Raw genomic sequence first — 21,396 nt, forward strand, 5'->3', positions numbered from 1 at the left:
ATATTAAAAAGTTATTGTGATATTTAGAGCTGCGTGTTAAAATACCTTGAGGGGTCGATAGAAGCAGAGACTAACGATACATAATATTTATGTATACGAGTATGTTTAAACCAAGCGTGCGACTCTATTACACAAAAATTGATAGAATGTATGGAAATGATTAATTTCACTCTTTGAACAGAAATATTTTAATCAACATCGAAAAGGATGTTTTTGTACCAAAAAAAATCCTTTCCTTTCATAGTGTGTTTGAAAACAATTTTTAAAAGTCAAAGTGAATACTAAAAAAATTATAAATAAATTTTAAAATGTGTGTATAGTATAAAAATCTCACCTGCATATAGCGCTTTGACTGTACGCGGGGCCTTCCGTGACTGATAATGCTTGGCCAACTTGGGTTTGGGTGAGGCCTAGGCCTAGTCGTCGAAGTTTGAAGGCCTTGGCGAACTCCTTGATGTCCTCTAAGTTGATACCGTCCACCACGTTGCCAGACGACTGGCTGATTGTTGGTTGATCTGGTGGTATTTAAAAATTATAAGTACATTTTAGGCATTTACTTAGCTAGTTAAGGTTCTTTGTATTTTTGTTTAAAACTGATAAAAAACATGCATTGCTGTTTTCTCTTCGACTATCCCAAATAAACATGAGATAAGAGTAAATATAAAAATCTTAGAAGTTATTTATTTTTTAAAATGACAAATTATTTAATTTTTACTTAGTAATTTTACAGACACATACAGATTTTTTCTTAAAAGCTAAATTAATTAATATAAACTTGTCACATTAGAAATAATTACCTAAGGTGCTTGCTTAGATTTATCAATTGATTTCAACAAAAAAACTAATTTTATTATATGATTACATTTTATATGAGTAATAAGGAAATATATTTAGTAAATTCATACTGACATTATCTTAATTTTAGGTAGTAAAAACTATAATTATTAGAATGCTGATTTCTAAGTAATATTAACATACCTACATAATATTAATATAATCTAACGAAATGAATTGATCGTTTTTGCTATATTTTAGTCCTGGATTCAGAAATTTTCAACATAGGTACCTATAACAGAAGTTTGCACGTGAACGTTTAGTTTTATTTCCTTTCATTGAGCACAAAGTAATCATACTTAATTGAAAATTCAATTCTCCATACGATTGAAGTCCTATATCGAGTGAATTAGATCTGTGTAAAGCAATTTTACCTCGCATGAGTGGTGATAAATCACTGATTTTTTCATTTTTAATTTGATTTGGGTTTTAATATAAAAAATTAAAGCGTCATAACTATGTTTTTTAAATATTCTATGCAGAAGAATCGACTTAAAATCATCCTTTTCAGTTGTACGTGCTATTCCCACTGAAAGAAGAGAAATATTTTCACTTCTTCGCTCAGCTTTAGACAAAGCGCGGTATTAAGCTACGCCATTTAACACGACATGTGTCGAAAATTGGGCGAAAAATTGTCTTCCTCTGCCTTGTAGATATACATTAATTAACACTTTTCAAGCTTTTTCTCGTATAGCAGCCGAAAAAAAGCTTGAAAGTGTTAATTACTCTATATCTATAGGCGCTATTTATATTATATATAGACGACAATGAACTCGCAACCATCGCGCGAAGAAATAAACACCTCCATCACAAGGTGGCGTCAAAATACGATATGTTAATGGCGTTCGTTAAAATTGAATCATTGCAATTACCGATTCTGAGATTAATGTACATACATACATACGTACACGAGATTTCGCAGAATAAATTTTAAGTTTGTATCTTGCACATTTTTCAATTTCTAATTAAAATGAACATGAAAAAGAAAATTAATTGAAGCCTTTGAAAATGTTTCAACTGATTAGGTTATTCGAGATAAATTAAATTGTATATCTATACTAATATTTATGCATGTATGTATGTTGTATGTGTATATATCCTAAAGAAATAATGTAATATTTTAAGTAAGTTATATATATTTGTATTGCAAATATATAATTTATATATTATGTATATTCTACTAAGTTACGTAGTTGAATGGAATAATTACATTGATTGTACTGGGCCTATAAATAACGTTCACCTGTGTATTAGCATAGATAGATCTTTACACTGATTTACTTAGCTAAGTTGCTATTAAACTAATTACGAACGTAAGAATTTAATTATTAAATTTTTGAATGTTACAAATAAATGTTAAAATTTATTTATAATACAACATTAGAATGGTTTACCTAAGCAAATCCTTACTTTTTAGCTTCACACTTTATTGTTCATATAGCGGGATATACAGAAATAACTTAATGTCAAGGAACTCCGTATTCCGCTGTGCTTCAGAATCAAGATACATCCGAAATTAACTCTTGTGCCTCAGCCAGCAAGTAAATGTAAGCGTGACGGTGGTGGGTTCGATTCCCATTAGAGGATTGAAAAATTAATGTTTTCATTTCTTCGCTCTGCTATCGAAGTAAAGCGTAGCGTTGAATTCCACCAACTCTAAATTCACTCAATCGATAATTCGGCAGAAAATGTGGAAAGAAAGTTTGCTAATGGGAACGGAGTGTGTTAAAACTAGATTACTAGGTTCTCTGTATCTAGCCTGCTATGTACGCGATACACAATGTAAAGCTATAAAACAAAATAAAAATACTAATGGCGTAACTCAACGCAGCTTAAAAAACATAAAATTTGCACCATATTTATAATCACAATATCCTATCACACCAAGCTCAAAACAACACTTAACTCTCTTCCCAAGGAAATTAGAGTGGTTTAGCTTACGATTTACGTTATTACCAAATAGATGGTGGTTACTAATTATGTGGAATATCATTAGTCGTCATCCCTGCTTAGCTAACCGATGACAAATTACTTCCCAACGTTGGTTTGCGTCTGCACCAATTAAGACGAGGTAGGGTTGGGAAATTGGCAATAGTTGGTGCCTCCATCTGCACTGTGCCTACTGAGTAAGGTGTACCTTAGGGAGGTATTCTAGCTTCGTTTGTCTACTGTATTGTATTTGACTGGATTTCTTTTATGGATATCAAACTAAATAAGCTTCTCGCTGTATCCCGCACACAGCACAGCAGAGGGACCAGTGTTATGACACTACGTTCCCCATTTTCATCAGTTTAGATTATATTTTTCTGATTTTTTAAGGCTATTGCTATTACTGATATAAAAACCGTATTTGATACATACTTTACATGTCAAAAAAGATATGAAAAAAAAAAAAATTGGTACTATAAATACTTTGAAGTGTGTTAACATTAGGTTCCCTCTGTCTATCCTGCTCTGTGCAGGATACAGCGTGAAGTTGATAAAACATACGAGTCTGTTTAAACATACGAGTATACTATAGGTAGTTGAAAAAGAGAATAATAGCGTATTCCAAGTATTATCTCTAATTCTCCATTATCTACCGCGCACTTCAATACACTAACGTTAAACGTCAATTGCGAGTTTTCTCAATTACGTATCGCGTGATGAGACTCACCCATTAATTAATTTACAAAGATAAACCAATTGGCGGAGAGTGGCCACTACGCCCGAATTCGATACTAATGCATCAAGATACTGTGCCTCTTAATTGTTTAATACATGTTGTAAATTAATTATACACAATTTCAGTTTGCGTGTTTAGCGTGCTAACGTTTATTGACCTGAGTGTTACGTGTAAGAGAACAATTTGAAAAGTGATGCCAATTAAGTATTTTTTTTGGCGGTTACTTTCTTTCGCTTTTTTTATTTATAGAATGTTATTTGGTGATAGCTGCTCTTGTTTCTTTTCAGGTTTCATTTGGGCTCATACAGCTCAGACAGCTTTGTTAAGTTTAGCTTCATGCTGCATAGTGTCCTTTTAATATTTTTATATGTATTTTTGTATTATATTTGTTATTCCGAGAATAACACAAGCTAAGTTATGTTTAAAATATTAATTAAAATAATAATTTAAAAAATACTTTACACAACTATAAATACTTTGGAGCATCCTTTAAACGAAAATGTTAGAACAATTATAGTCTACTTAGGTAATAACTATATAAATTGATCTAAATATTTAAATAAAAATAATATTAATAATGTAGAACTTACGTCTGTCTGTTCGAACAATGAATTTTACCAATTAGTATTCAATATCAGTAAAATGAGCAAAAAATGCAGAACAATGCGCTTTTTCATATAATTAAATTAGTAAAAATAACTCAAAAATAAAATAATACTGATTCCACTACACTACCCTATAATTTATTCATTTGATAAAAATACCAAAACACTGAAAACTATGAAAAGCTACTTTGACATCATTGTAATAAGCGTCCTTTTCGCTTCCTCCCAGTACATTTTTCACCTCGTTACGGCTAATTTTAAAATAGTTTCCTCTTCAAAATGATTGGCTAATATCAGATTTGCGTTTGTCGAAACACAGTTAATGCCTCTCGAACATGCTATCGTATATACAAATCAACCATTATTATTAAGTAAAATCCGCCCGTTACTCCCAAATTTTATATTCTACGGTTCATCATCATCATCATCATCAGCCTGTCCTTGTCCACTGCTGGGCATAGGCCACTGAGCTCGATCTTCAGCTCTTCGCATCAAGCCGTTATTCTACAGTTGATTATACTTAATTAAAGTATTGAATTGCCATGCTTAATACATTATAGAGTTTCTATGTGAATCATATAAAGAATAAAATATCTTACACATTAACTTTAGACACGCAAATTAACAATTTGTGAATATATGTATGTAATAGATGAAATTGTGCGAGCCGAATCGATATATTTAGTGATAGGTAATATTAAGATTTGGAACGGTATCGATTTTATATCGATTTACTTGTATTAATGTAGCCGTTTTAAATATTTTCGTTTCAAGAGATTCTTCGTGAAATAAAAGTTAGACCCTCGTAATAATATCGAAGTTTTCGTTTCTACGTCTGTAATTAAAATCTCATTTCATTATAGATTCTATAATGGAGTGCCGAACGAAAATTAGGTAATTCTTGTTAGACACACCAATTGATAGCGGCCTTGTTATAAATATTAAATACGTTTTTAGTAGAAAACGCAATTATATTTGGGTTTCACGTTCATGTTTCTAACACTTTCATATAGTGATATGTTTATTAACATATCTAACATCTATGTAATATATTAACAATATATAAATGTATATTTATTTTTTCTTTTGTAATCTTAAAAAATAGGAGGGAGGATGTTTCAGAATTTACCTGGGAACTGTATTACTTATAAAAACAATATTTATAAAAACCCACAAATTAATTTATAATTCAATTGTAAATACGTATTAATGTTTCAAACACAGACAGTTTCAAGAAAATTGGCGGCGTTGACTTCCACCTGTACTTAATATCTCTGAGCAGGGATATAAATTCAAATTCAAAATATTCTTTATTCAAATAAACTTATTATAAGCACTTTTGAATCGTCGAATGAACATATGAACAAAAAGCTACCACCGGTTCGGAAGGCAGTTCTGCTGAGAAGAGCCGGCAAGAAACTCAACAGTTGCTCTTTTCAAAATCAATGGTACAATCTATTACATTAGATGGCAGCTATCCTACATTACATTCAATAGACATTAATTCCTCTAAATATTCTTGATAATCAAATCAAAAGATTTTAATTTATATAGCGGAAGTATATAAAAACATTTGACGGTTTACAAGTGACTCTTTGTTCTTTTTATCGATTGTGCTCAATTTTATCGGCCACTCTAATTATTTGTAATGGATTTTAATTAGTTAATTAATTAATTTGGTCGGAGACGAGAATGCGGCGGCGTCTTTGATGTCGCCACTTAGGCCTTTATTTTGATCGCTTTAGTTAATTTTTAATTTAACATTATTATTATTGATAATAGTTAATGTTGAATTTAATGGGAACATCCAATTTTGGGTTCAAAAGATTTTTGAAAGTTGTGTTATAAAAGCCTTCGAGGTTGGAGCTTTTTATATATGTATACTATGCTTTCAAAGTTATACCTAGGCACTTTTAATTAACTATAAAGAGAAAGAAATAATTATCTATCTTTTCTTATCTTTTTATATTGTTAAAAGCAATAAAAAGATAACACAAAACAAATAAAAAAAGTCACACAGCTTATCAATTGAACATAGACAAATTAGCGTTAACAGTAAACATTAGAGGAACTGAGTAATTTAGTAATTGTATCCACTAACAACGAATTAAATAGTAATCAATAGAAGCGAGGCCCCCGGCACGGGTATAAGAGCTTTCTCTATACGTGATACGGGTACGATAAGACATTGAGATTATCTAGCATTGTTCTTTAAGAGGAAGAAAAAAGTAATAATAGTGTTATTAAAATTAGATAAGTCATTTCGTTGTCCTTGTCCCATTTTGGTTGTAAGGATATGAAGTATTTAGTTGCTTTTTCTAAAGTTTGTTTAGTATATAGCAGGGTAGATAGAGAGTAGCTAGTGTTCCGACACTTCGTTATTATCTTTATCCGCATTAGAGATTTAACGCTACACTTTGTACGAAGGAATTAAAATAATTTATGCTCTGAAACGCTACGCCGGGCTCAATATATGGTTATAATAATAGAATTAGTATTTTATCATTTATCAGTAAAATGGTAATTTAGTGAGATAACACTTATAAAACTTTTAATATGTTTCAAGTTTAGCTTATAAAACTTTTAATATGATTCAAGTTTAGCTTATACTGTATACGAGATGGTTGTCTATTCGATTTTCATTAGGTTTAGGTATATTTTTAATATTTATGGCTTTGCAGTTGGACAGTGTGGCGTTGGATTTCGCACACTAACGAAAAATATCAAACGTAAATTCAAGTTATCAAATATAGTTAAGATTATGTTCTATCCGTTACGTAAATTATTTAATTAATCGAGTTATTCGATTACTATTTTATGGTGTAAAGCAAAATTTATTTAACTAGTAAAATCATAACAAACATAAATTGCAATCGTGACTATTATATTAATTTATTCAAAATTTAAATAATCTCGAAGTGTAAATGTTCTTTGTAAAATATGTATAACGTTCTATATAGGCAGAGTAAATTATATTGTTAAATGAGAATTGAATGTAAGTGATTAAGTCAAAAGGAATAGTAGGAAGGGGTCCCAGTCGAAAATATCAAGGATTTCCTACTTTCTTTTATTGCTTATTTTTATATATTCTATTTATCAATAAAAAATCGATGAATCGTATATAATATATATCTGTTTATTTATATATACCAAAACAATTTGAAAATGCCAATGCTCAATACATTTTTATGTATCTTCTTATTAAATTGAATAATTATAATAATTATTATAAATGAATGAGCTTTGGTAGACAAAATGCTGTATTAAGTTCCGCGAAACAAAACGTAAAATCTCGATAATTTGACAAAAAGTGCTAAAGGAAGTGTCTTAAGTTTTAACACAAGGATCCTTTTACCATCTCGTTCTAAGGCACAAAAAATGTCAAATGTAAAAAAATACTATGTTATAGCGGGATATAGAAAGCAGATGGAACGTAGTGTCAAAACACTCCGTTTCTCAATTTTCGTCGAATTTTCGAGACATTATATAAAACGCGAATGTTATAATATAATTAAACATATAATGTGTAATTCTATACGCATGAATCGATTGAAGTCTTAGTCAAGTTAGTATCCCTACATTGGTTAGCACACAATGATTCAATTAAAGCAGATACAGCGTGAAATCGATGCACCTAATAATTAGAAAACAATTATCAGGCTGGGTCGCACCTTTGTAAGCAAATGGGAATTTTTAATAAGAAACACTATCGTACTTTTAGGATTTCGAGCTAAAATATATAATATATAGGAAGCCAGTCGTGGCGCAGGGCCATATACATATATGTGACTGTAAACGCGACTGGTTGTGGGTTCGAACCCCACTCGAGGACATTAAATATTTCTCTAAATTTCTATTTTAATGTTTTCGCTCTCATGTCTAAGTAAAGCGCGTTGTTGAATTTCGCCACTCAACCGGGAAACGGAGTATCTTAACATTAGGTTCCTTTTGCCTAACATGCTGCAGGATATAATGCTTTACATTCGTATAGATATAATAAAAATTAATATTAAAACTTTAATTTATCTCAAGTCCCTCAATAAAAATAATAATAGAACTTTAATTTATCTCAAGTCCTTCAATAAATATAATTAATTTTATATACTTATTGTACTACACACATCTCCTTATGGCCTGCCATTAAGGTCCTGTCTCGTGTCTAATAACCCGTGAAACGATTGCAAATGGCGATATGCAAATTGTTAACATTTTAATGAATAATCAACATAACTGTGATGAAGTGTTAACGCTGTTTCATTATTTAAAACTCTAATGAAAAAATGGAAAAAAATAGTGATTTTTATCGTATCGGCTAGGTAGCAAGTTCTTTTTATCGTATCGGCTAGATTGAATATTCATATTCAATATAAAGATTTGCCCAGTCCATTTGCTAAAAGTACAGCGTTTAGTTACGCAAACTGCAGCAGAAAATGTCGATATAAAACATGGCCTACATTTTTATTTGTGAGTACTTTAAAAAAAAATGTAAAATAAATGGGTTTTTGAATTTTGATAAATCCTCTCTCCTCCTTAGTACATGTAAGTAGATTAAGAAGTGTAACTTAAGGGGAATACTTCCTAACCTACCTACATGAAAAAAAATCTACTACGTAAATTCAATAGTTTTGTCTGTACGTTGCCTCTCAACCACAATACCGGACGTGTTTTCTATATATATAAATATGAATGTAAATATTTTTACATACACAGACGGACGCTATAGAGAGGGTGCGGCGAAAATTCTGTAGTTTGCATTATAGCGCGATACTACGCGAATCATTATGCAACAGGTGGCGATAAATAGTCTCATTGATGCTATATAATATAGCTATAGGTATATGGAGGTACAGGCACTGATGCTGATGAAACATTGGGGTGACTGAGTTTTTAGTTGATGAAAGCTTTAAGGAAATTCTGCGTGAACAATATGGATCTTTTTTAGCTTTACGCTGTAAGAAATTAGGCGGAGAGAATCTAGAGTTGTTGAATCTAAACCTCGGTTTTTCTCATTCCACCCGAATAACAGACGTTGCTGGCGGAATACAACGCCGCGATTAAATTGTTAGGTTAAATAATCAAGACTTTTTTGTATGATAAGGAAAGGACGAACCGTAAAGATATCATCCAGTTGAACATTAAATACATTTGAAAATATGTTAAAAAAAATTATGTTTAAACCTTAAATATATAGATTACGAACACTCTCCTTTACGACTATTCGATTAATAAATACAAATCAATACATTTCATAATAAATTTAAATTTATTCAATAAATCTGTTTTAATATAAATAAATAATCAATAATAGAATGGTTGTTTTACACTAAAAGTCTATTCGAGACTAATGTAATTAACTTTGAGTTGCAAAGCGGAAAGTTGCCAAGTTGCAATGAAAATCCAGAATAACAAATAAGATTAAGCTACATTTTTAAGGTCAAGTAACAGAAATAAAAGCCGAGCCTGGCCGATAGGTTAATGGTTTATACATACGGTTTATAAAGATATTTTCATTCTAAATGTGAATAAATTGGGGCAGTAAAAATAGGGCGTTTTAAATAGTTTATGCAGACGTCTACGTCTACTTGATTCAAGAGTTACTTATTTTTGGGTATCTAGTAAATGTTGTTTGGAATATTAAATAAGTATGTGCCTTTTTTTTTGTATGTTTTTAGCTTCACGTTGTGTGATGGTAAGCAGAGGAACCCTAGTGTTAAGACACTCCTTTCTTTCTGCCGATTTCTGGAGGTAAGTGTCTCTACAGAAGATTTATATCTCCATCTACTTTTATAAAAAAAGTTAGCTAAACTAAAGAAAAAGCTTGTTCATATAAAAGGATATAAGACATTATCAATTAAAATTGAAACATTAGCATATAGCAGGTGGAACTTGGATCTCTTGTTACCATGTTCCCTAACCGACTTTGCGGTCCGTTACCGACGCACTAACTCCAAACACACTCAGAATTCTAACTCTTTATAGTATTAGTTCAAATAACTAAAGGACAATGTCGGACTTTGTCGAAGCTAATGGATCGCTATGCTTAGAACGGGAAACTTTTATGGATGAGTACAATTGAGTTACAAAAGTCGAAAATAGAGCTTTTCCATTTGGCTTGACTTTCCTCTGTTTAAATTATTAATTAGAAACTAGATTTCATTTAATTTTTTTATAAATTCTCTGGAAATTAAATAAAATTTACGATTTGTTTGTAAAAAAAATGATATTTTAAAAGGCGGAAGCCAAATATTCTTAAGTAAATTATGAAATATAAAAGTAAATGTTTTTTACAATAAACCTATTTAAATATGAAGTGAAAGTGCTTGTTACGTAATTTTCATTTCCAAATATAGGTAATAATATGCTAAAAATAGATATTGTCAAGAGGCCAACTTATTTTGGCAAGACGATTAATATTTTTAAAACAAGGTTAAATATATAAAAATTAAATGTTCTTTTTTTATGTGCGTGTACCGAGAGCTTTTTTTATTAAAATCTATTTTTGGTTACATTTCATGTACAGTTTTATTAATTTTGTAATTTGTAGTTTTAATTACACAATTACCATCTATAATATTTTAATAAATGTCTTTAGTATTTTTGTCCTTTACATACCGTCCATATTACGTACTTATAAAGAAAGAAAAAGCTCTACTATCTACCATCGGTAAGGAAGCAAACGTTTTAAAAATACAAAATTTCGCTTAAATGACATGTCTCGTTGTGATTGTAAAGAAATGGATTTGATAGATTCCTTCGACAGGGAAATCCACAATTGTCGCAGTCAGGCTCTATGCCACAACGGTTTTTATCAGATTTGTTACTTCTTTCCAAATCCCATTACTAAAAACATATAACTTACTTGGTGAATCAGCGAGGAGATCACTATCATCCTGGGCTGGTGATTTAACAGAGCTAGGTGATAGCTTCACGGGCGGATGTGGTGAGGCTGTGGGGCCGCTGCCCACGCTGCCAGCACTGCTCGTTGTGCCCGCGTTGGAAAGAGACGTTGTTATTGTTATCTCGCCGTTGGATGCCGCCAGCCTGTTGAATTGAAGAAGAAAAATAAGAAAATTTGAAATTGAAATTAAATTTATGATGCTATATGAATAGCATTTCCTATATGGTAAATTTTCATTTTCACATTAATATTTTTTCTTGCTTATTTGCTACTTAAACTAGGCTTAAAACTAGACATAATGATAGCTACAAATTTTATTCCTAAATGGAGAAGAAGAGTGGTGGAAATCACGCGCCCTTACATCAAGTTAGGTAAAGTTCGAGCATAGATAAAACATTTTTAAGCCTAATAGTGTTGATATTTATTGTATTTTTATTAATTCAGTGAGTCGGTGAGTGTGAAAATACGTTAAACACTTCTTACATGTAAAGGAAATATGCAAAACCAATTAGGTAATTATTATAAGTCAATATAGCGTTTTTCTATATAAAAAGATATAAGAAATGAAATTTTGTATATATTTTTGTCATAAATTTACAGGAAAAATATAATCGTTAAATATATTATATTTGTATGATAAAAAAACGAGCGAATGACCTTATAGTGCAGATGCTTCCCTGGACTTCCATTTTATGACCATTATTTTGTATATCGAACGCAGTTTATTATATTTCTGTGAACACTTCATTAATACTTCCAGGGATAATTTGTTCATAAATATACATAGCCCTACTAATTATACATATATGCAAAGTGAAAAAACACGACTTATGTTTTAGTAACAAAAATGTTGATAGAGCAGTTTCTCAGAATCGATAGTATTAAGTTCGATTAGTTTACAAGAATGTATGTTTTGTTGAAATAACTATGCCTTACATAGGACAACATTAGGTAATGTTTTATTCTTATTAAGCATAGGGGGCGTTTTATTAATGAATTTTATTCTAGATTTGTTAAGTAACATGTAGGCTATATAGAAAGCTAAGCTTCAATCATATAAATAACTTTCGTTTCTATTATAATTGAGCAACAAAGCATAGTCGAATCCACCAGGAGTAGAAATTTCAAATTTGACTAGTATTTTCCCTAGGGGATGGGGGACATATATAAGAAAATTTCCCTAAATTTCTCCACTAACGAAAAAAACAAAAATTTAACCCAGCTCATATTAAAAATAATAAAAATTACTCTAAAACATTCACAACAAAAGTAAGCTTTCAAAGTGCAGTATAAAGCTCACGTATAACGGTGGCAGCACTGGTAAAAATGTATCCTCGGCACAAACAATGGTGTTGGGATTGCCACAAGTGGTGATGCGCGATGCACTCGCTTCATTAAGTGTGCCGTTGCATTAGCGGTAATTGCGGGCTAATTAGGGCTCCATCCGTTGAATTTCATATACACTCGTACACATACAAACAAAACTCTTTTAAAATTGATGTATGGGAATATGGTGCAAATTATGGGAAGTTTTTGCGTGATTTTGTCATTTTTGCCTCCTTTATATTTAATACTAGCGACCCTATTGCGGCTTCGCCCGCTTTAACTACTGGATTATTCATATATATGTTTGTTTGTCATAATGTATGTTTACAAAGCACTTAAGATAATGTGAAAATTAATTAAACCCCAATGCAACCCGCATTTTCGTAGTTTCAATAAGGATTTTCCAATTGTTTTACACAGCATGGATTTTTTAGTAGGTACCGTAATTTTACATCTGTGCTACTAATCTTTTCAAGTACTTATTAAAATATATTTAAATTACTATTTTTAGATAGTTAAATGACATTAAATAATACATTCAACTCGAATTATCCAATACGTGCAAACGCATCTAAATCTTCGTTGCTATAAAGGCAGGCGGGTTTTTTTTTTCGAGCTTGTGGTTAATGCTGAAGAGGGTATTCTGTCCCTGATGAAAAGCAAGCACTACGTGGCTGCCTGTGACGAAAATTAAATAGAATGCATCGGCCGGGAATTGAACCCAGGCTGCTCGCGTGGCAGGCGAGCATTCTACCACTGAACCACCGATGCGTGTAAGGCAGGCGGGCGCGGCGGACTCGCTTGTATAAGCATAACGTCGCGAGGCGCGTTTCGCAGCAAGGATTTTTTGATATTGTAACAACTTCTAAAGTACTTATTAAAATGAAAAACAGAAAAGACAGTTTTGATCTACATTAAATGGCCAACGTAACTAATATACTTATTTATATGCTGAGAGTAAGGGATAAGTGAAACTTGACTCGATACAGTTGATGTGTGAACGGCGTCATGTGTCAATAATTAAATGCGTTTTTCTCTAAAACTATTCGCAATTTCGAAATATTGTAAAAAGCAAATTTTATCTTCGTTTAACGTAGAAATTTAATAAAGTATTTTAAAGGATAAGGATTAATACCATTATGGAAAAATATCCCTCACAATAAAAAATATATTGAAATTACTATTTTTAGACAGAAATATGATCACTACACGTTATTCTTAAAAGATACGAATATGCCATCGCGGACTTTTTTGTAGATCTTGTTAAGAGGAACAATACTCCAGTACATTTTTTTCATGTAGTAATTACCATTAAAGCAGCGCATGCGCCAAAGTGTCTCAACGGGTATGACTTTATACACATTTATCGTATTTATGTTAATTTACATAAGAATGTACAAATAATAAACTATATATAAACCTTCCCTGAGAAATACTCGACCTAATGGTGAAAACCGCATCCAAATCCGTTGGGTGGTTTAGAAGAAGAAGAGTTAGAAAGTTCAGACAGACACAAAAAGCGACTTTGTTTTATAAGATATAGGATAGGATATGGCGGTGGTTTTTGTGGTTTGAGATGGAATTAATTTTTTGTGTTGTATTTGTTTATCTATATTAATACATTTTTCAAACTTCTATTTTTATATTCAACAGAACATAATAAAACTCTGTTTTGTTTTTATAATCGATTTGTATGTCATGGTCTTAAATAAATCACTATTAAGAGTGTACATACCTACTACTTTGACTGATAATTTCTATAAACTGTTAAAACTAGAATTAAAATCATTCACCTACTAAGTTCTCTTTGCCAACAATACAAAATAAAGTAAAAAAATATCTAACTAATTAAATAATTTAATTTATTTTTCGTTCAAACATAAAAAATAATTAATATAAAATTATCAAAATATGTCTACAGAAATGACTATCGACGTTAAATCGTCGCACATTAATCTAGCGAAGCGATTTCTTAACACACTAGTCCCTACTAGAATAAAACATACACACACACACAACACATGCATAACCATGTAAGTGTGTACGGACACTTGAACGCACACACGCGCACCAACATTAATTGTTCCTTCAATTTATCAACGCGTTAGACACTCGGCCGGCAGAGCTACGCCTTTCGTAGATAATTATTTTTTAAATTCCCTGCTTAGTGGCAAAAATGAGTCTCTTGACATTTGCCAGTGTAGTGTTTTGAGTGGTGGATGTAAAGTTTTTTTGTTAATGAATTTATTTTATTTTTATGTAGGTATAATGATAAGATTAAAATGAAAAGTCACTCCGTTTTTTAGTTTTCCATTTTGGTTTAACCGAACATAGAGAAGAAAAGCAAATATTTTTAAGTAAGCTTTTTCCTACTGGGATAGAACCTATAACTATCGACAGTTAGTCGTTATCCTACTACGCTTCAATGGTATACGCGCGCTGAGAAATATTATATTCATCTCACTCAATGTAAGCAAAGTACGGAGTTGAGCACCGCCACTCAACCCATAATGTCTCGATAATTGGGCGGAAATGTCTTAAAAATCTGCCTACTCGGCATAATAACAGTGTTATAGACGGAAAGATGCGTGAACTAGATTTTTCAGTTTTTTTTTTACTTGTAAATTACAACACCGGTATTACTAATTGTATGTTTTTCGACTCAAAACCATAATATATGACTCTATATATAACTAGATATATAATATCCATTATAAAATAAATATTTTTGTTGTTAATAACGTATGCAAGAAGTAGAAGTAAGTACAATGTACTTACTCATTTTACGATATTACAACAATGGTATAATACGAATATCTTCATTATTTACAGCGATTTAAGTTAAGCTTTCGGAAGCGGTATACGCGAGGTTCATTTCATCATGTTTTTATACATTTTTATATTGAAATATGTTATTATGTTTATTGCTGTAATATCTTTACTTATATTATTGTAGAATTTGTTTGGTTTGATATAGTAACCTCAGTAAGTACTGGTTTGGATTGAAAAAATATTTTTGTTTTAGATAATCATTTTCTCGAGAAAGGTATGGACCGTTTATCTTTTCGCGGCTACCACGGATACTTAGAATCGCTTGTGTCATATTACCAATTGACCATGCGGGCGAAGCCGAAGAAACGAAATGAAGATACAAAATATTTCTTTCTTCGATTGGGAATCGAACCCACAATCTGTTGTGTTTACTTCTTGTGCCCCTGAGCCACGACTGCGCATCAGAAATTAAATAATACACATAATTTCGACTATAATACAAAACAAGGTAATCCCATGTATGTGATATTATATCGTCATTAACAAATAATGTTTATTACATGTTGTAAAATTTAAAGGACAAGCAACTCTTAAGGAAATCTTACATATAATTACATATTTATAACATATATATATGTACGTCTGAATCATTAAATCATCGAGGGTACGGTTAAGGTCATTGAGGTTAATAATTAATTACAATTTAATAATGTAAAATCTACCATATAAAAATTCTCGTGTGCTCTTGACAGCCTGATATTGCGAAACCGTTCTGTGGCTATCTTTAATGTAATATTATAAATGAGAATGTATGTTTGTTTGTTAAGCACAGTACATGTAAATCATTTAACCGATTATCATGATTTTTGGTCTATATAAATACACGTATAAACTCCTTAAGATATAATTAGGAGTACGGTCATGGACGTTGGAGATCTACTTTTAAAAAATAATAAAATCAAAGAAAAATATAATTTTGGCATGTACTAATCATGATAACGAAAATTTAAAATATAATTTAACGCTATTTACTTTAAAAAAAACACGATTTCTAAGGCATATTAAAATTTCAATACTTAATTTAATTTTTATTAGTGTCAATTAATGATACTAATTTAAAGTCTTTAACACGAGCAAAAACGCGGGTAAAAGCTATATAAAAGCTCTATAATTGCGAAAATGTTAAAGCACCTCCTAATTATTGTTGCAGGCAATGCACTTCTTACTTGTAAAAATTTATTGGATTCCCACCGTAATTGTATGAGAGTCATTAATAAAGTATGCATGATTATTATATTTTTTTCATTTTAATAAGATGCTTATGATTGCTTTAATAAATGTTGTATTGTTTCGTAATTAAGCAGCTTTACTTCAACGACGTCGGAAAAATATATATATTAATTTATCTTCTAGCTTGGTAGCCAGGGAAAACAGAGCGCCCAACTCTACGGTCTCTGCATATCTCTTTTTCCTGGGACACTGTCATGAACCTTTTCATTTATGTCCGGGAGGTCCTCAGGCTTTTTACTTGACCCTCCTCCATAACATCGATTCCGTAGTCTCTCTCAAATTTTCTCACTCTCTTACTCATATTTTTTTTGTCAAGTTTACTATGAAAAGGATGCTATTCACGACGATGCATGTAAAATGTGAATTAAAGCTATAAATATGGTGAATGCAAAACCTGTTCGGCGGGTACACCCAAAATTGTATTACAAGATGTTTTAAAAAATGTGTACGTAATTTATTAAAATACAAGACTGACAGTGTAATTTTAATATACTTAATTCAAGTTTATTTTTCACTTCTTTTAACGTTAACTGCAACTAACTGTAAATCTGACATTAAGTGCAGAGGAAAAATTAAATTTTATACTATTATCTACTATCGTATAAAGAAGATGCTTAGGTTGCATTTGGTCACCCAAAGGTTATTTTAAAAGCAACCTTCGAAGACAAACACATTTTGTGTCTATATAAGGAAATGAACACACACTGGCTTTAAATATAGTAGACACTGTAGAAAGATGAAGTAAAGAACCTGAGGGCTACGTTCATATTATATAGTGGATATTTAAGAAAAGATAATTTGATATTGAAAGAAATAGGCCTCAACTGTTATCTATGACATATTTAAATTCCCATCGAAATTAGCCTTATAGCCTTCCTTATAAATTGATTATCCAAGAAAATTATAATTTTTCAGTTCAGTTAATTTTAGCAGTTCCTGAGATTGGCTCGTTCAAGCAAACAAACTCTTCAGCTTTATAAAATTAATATTTTATGTATTATTTTTAAATTTTAAATAAACGTTAAATCTTAACAATAAGCGAACGATTAAACAATATTAAAAGCGGCCCAATTAATTGAATCAATGATAATAAATATAGCATGAGAGTAATTTGAAAGTGTATTATTTTGAAATAAACTTCGACGATAAGGTATAAGTCTAATTAAAATTAATAAATTTAATGGTATAACGAATCTTAAATTGGCAACTCTTAAAAATGGCTATAAAGATTGTTATAACGGTTTTTAATGTTTACAAGAGTTATTTTTAAATTTTTCGTTTAGTTGTGGAAGTTTTAAATATAACCTAGTCTTAAAAATATTAATAATTAAAGTGAAGCTTGTGATGAAATGCAAAAAAGTTAGGAAGTCACAACACGTTAATCGCCTGCCATTCCGCATGACACCCTCTTGTTCTCGTCTCATACCAGTTGTGCATTCGGTATTGTATACAATACCTAGGCAAAGTATAAGATAAATAATACTTTATATACTACCTACGTCCTACACGTTTCAGGTATTCTATACATTGCCGAGGTATTATATAGAATACCGAATTATACAGATTGTCAGTAACATATAACTAAAAGGTAGAATACGAGGTGTAAATACTAATTTAAGTAAAACATTAACAAAACAGCATAACATTGCATCTAACACTAATGTTTACAATAATTGACTTGAATTTCCATTTGTTTCACACATTGTAGGCGAGTTCATTTGTGAATAGTATAAAAATACTAAAATATACGTTGTTATATTACGTTATTCTATTGTGAAGTTGTTACAAATTCGTATATTATCATATTTTTATACTTCCATATCCTTTATACACCTTTTCATTCCGCTATTGAGCTTTGAGTGTTGCCAGCTTGCTCAAATATTGTAAGACTTTTCTATTTCTTTTAGTTGAACAATGAGGAAAACAAAAGATAAAGTAAGTATATAGTGCATATGTATATTAAATATATTACAAATATCCTATTGTGCTGATAAAATTATCTGCGGATGTATTAAATATCATATATTAATATTATATACAATTATAAGGTAATTAATATAAATAGAAAAATATACATCATTTTAATTATACATAAATACTAAACTCATCTATTGTATCATTTTATATATTTTGTATTATGACTCAATGAGATCCGTTTAGTCCTTGTCTAATAACCTAGCCCACAACATAACCACCATCAATCATTTGTCAATAAACAGATTGCAAATTATCAATATCAATATCAATTTTATCCGATTACGTATACGCGTATAAAATAGAAATTGTGAACCGTATGTTTCCACGACCTTGTCTAAAAAATTGTATTCTCAAAACCTTTTAGTTACGTACTATTTCACAATGATTCTCCATTTTAATGTAACTTTAATAGTCGTCAAATGGCGTACAATATTTATCTAGATTGTAGGCCAACAGAAATGAGGTATTAAACTTAATTATGGATGCGAGAATTAATGCTTCCAGCCAGTAATTATGAGGTCGCATTAACTTAATGTCTTTGAAGTACGAGTACCTACGCGCACATATAAATTCACTTAATGGATGCAAGGTACAATCGAATACTGAAATCTTAAGTTTAATAATACCATTGTTAGTTACGTTAATAAAAGTAGGTTGAAAGGTTTTTTTTTTCTTCTTTTTATAATGTCTTTTGGGGTGATTTTTACTTAGATTTCCATTTTCGTCTCTATGATTATCTATGTTGGTGTCTAGTTGTAGTATATGTAACCTTATTAAAGAAAATTCATCCATCAGCCTTTTAAAGTCAACTGCTGGACATAGGCCTCCCCCAATGCTCGCTACTCCGTCCGGGCCTGCGTCCTTTGAATCCAGGGTTCCCAGTAGAGAAAATTAATAATATAAAATTATAGAGATACGCCTTAACAAACTCTGTGTTTATTCGGACATATGACAATCGTGTAACTTTTTTTAAATTAATTTTATTACCTTATTGTAATTTCAATTCATATAATATTTACTTGATTATAATCTTTACATTTTTTCGTTATACAACATTATGAAATAATTTATGATAACATTTTGCCTACAATACTAATTTTAAACGAGCAAAAGATTTATACGATGTGTACACGCATAGTTATATTAGAATTTCAGTTCCACAAATAGAATATGTAATGAAATTGTGGGAATACTAGTATCATACTTTGTTTTAATTTATAATAAGTAACTACGACTTACTAATAGTCACTTCTAAGAAAATTGTAACGATTTATTGTTTTACATAAGTACAGGAAAAATTACATTAATTGTGCATATAATGTTTCGCATCTAAGATCGAAAAAGAGAAAAATATAACGTGAAAAATAATAAATATATACTAAACAACGGTATTCAAAAATGGTTATGGGAAATACTATATAGCTTATGACGTCATTTGCCACTATCAGGTTTCAGCCAAATTGTTCTGTGGACAGTTTCTCGATTTCTGTTCATTTATATATAAGCACAATAAACTAAGTCGTTGGTATAATTATATTATAACTATAAACATTTCCACAAGTAGGATTTGAGCCCAACCTCATCGTGTTTATTTAAGCACACCAAGCAAGCGATGGTATCGCCTTGAGCATTAATTATATTTCAGAAGTCACATAGGTACTTTTTCTATTATTGTGATATCAAACATTTCAGGCCTTAACTGTGTGTTACGTGTCAAATAAAACATTAGGCTTTTATGTATCTTGCTTACTTATAATAGCGATACTCGTTAATGCCACATAAATGATAATTATATTTATGAGATATTATGAAGGATCTAGCTCGTTATCTATACATATTTGATTCGACTAATGTTATTATTTATATTAAATACATATCACAGGTAGATTTTTAGCAACATATTACAAAAATCCACAGAAATTACTTTTTGATTACAATATTTTTTTCTATTTATACAAAAACAAGCCTTATAAAATAATATTTTAATTCATATAAACAAAGTCAGTAAACCAGCTAGTCAAAACAATAAAAAAACACCAAGCAAAACATTTAAAAATATAATTAAACAAATAATTACACATAATTATAATGCTATAAGTATAAATTCATTCGCCATTATAGCATTGCGGCCAACATCAGCCTTGAGATCTGACTCGCTAACGTCTGATACACTCGTATTCAAACGCTATATCGCATAGAATCTATTTATCACTATTACTCGGATTAGACGCGTCACGGGCGCTAAGGTAATTATACGTTGGAATACTTAATGCCTCGAGCGTACCTAATTATATGTTCCCATTAAAACCCCCGTGAAACGGATTGTGGATGATTCTTGGTCGTTTTTTTTTAAGAATTTTTAAATTTTTTCGGTTGTTTTTGTTAAAGAACTGGACATTTCGCGTATTGTGCTTTTTTGTGTTAGTGAAGGTAACATGTTAAAATTTTATATATAGTTAAGATAAATTACGTACTTATATTACAAATAGGCTGTCGTGACGCAGGGGCCCAAGGTTCTGCCTGTAACGTGACGGTTGTGGGTACGATCCTCACTCGAGGGAAGGAATTATTATGTATTAATATTTTCATTTTTTCGGTGTGGCACCAAAGCAAAATCCCGCCGTTAAGTTCCTCCACTCAGCACGAAAAAAATCGACGGAAAGTGGAAAACGGAGTGCTTTAACACTAACTGCCCTCTGCTTCTCTACCGTTTATGGAACACAGCGTGAAACTGATATTTTTTTGATTATAAATAGGTCATATTTTAATTTAAAAGTAACACATCTCAAGTTTAGCTTCACCTGCCTCCTTGTGGTAACCAGCTTGATTTCTCTCTGATGTAATTTGCAAGGTAAAGTATTTTATTTTAATAACACCTGCACATCACTTATGTTTGTACATAATAATTATGATATATTAAAATTTTATATTTCCTCGTAATTAAAGATACTTAATAGCTAATTAAAAGTAAATAGTAATTTGTGTTTTTTTGTTCTTCAAATGATTAGTAAGTGTTCGAACAATGATGG

The 21,396-nt window shown here is 30.7% G+C and overlaps 1 protein-coding gene across 8 annotated transcripts in view; it reads right to left on the reverse strand.

Annotated features, from left to right (window-relative positions):
- The window catches only part of pdm3 (POU-domain protein pdm3), a 145,616-nt gene that overhangs the window by 9,352 nt on the left and 114,868 nt on the right, over positions 1-21,396 (reverse strand). For all 8 annotated transcript variants that reach the window (XM_085194999.1, XM_085194997.1, XM_085194998.1 and 5 more), the window contains 2 exons: positions 10,964-11,145; positions 335-515 (listed from right to left, as the gene is read on the reverse strand). In XM_085194999.1, coding sequence (XP_085051125.1) covers positions 335-515; positions 10,964-11,145 — 363 coding nt within the window. The remainder of the gene's footprint in view (positions 1-334; positions 516-10,963; positions 11,146-21,396) is intronic.

This window comes from Heliconius melpomene, chromosome 12 (genome assembly GCF_056956725.1).
Source record: "Heliconius melpomene rosina isolate 202511_hmr_F chromosome 12, ASM5695672v1, whole genome shotgun sequence".
Classification (NCBI taxonomy): Eukaryota; Metazoa; Arthropoda; class Insecta; order Lepidoptera; family Nymphalidae; genus Heliconius; species Heliconius melpomene.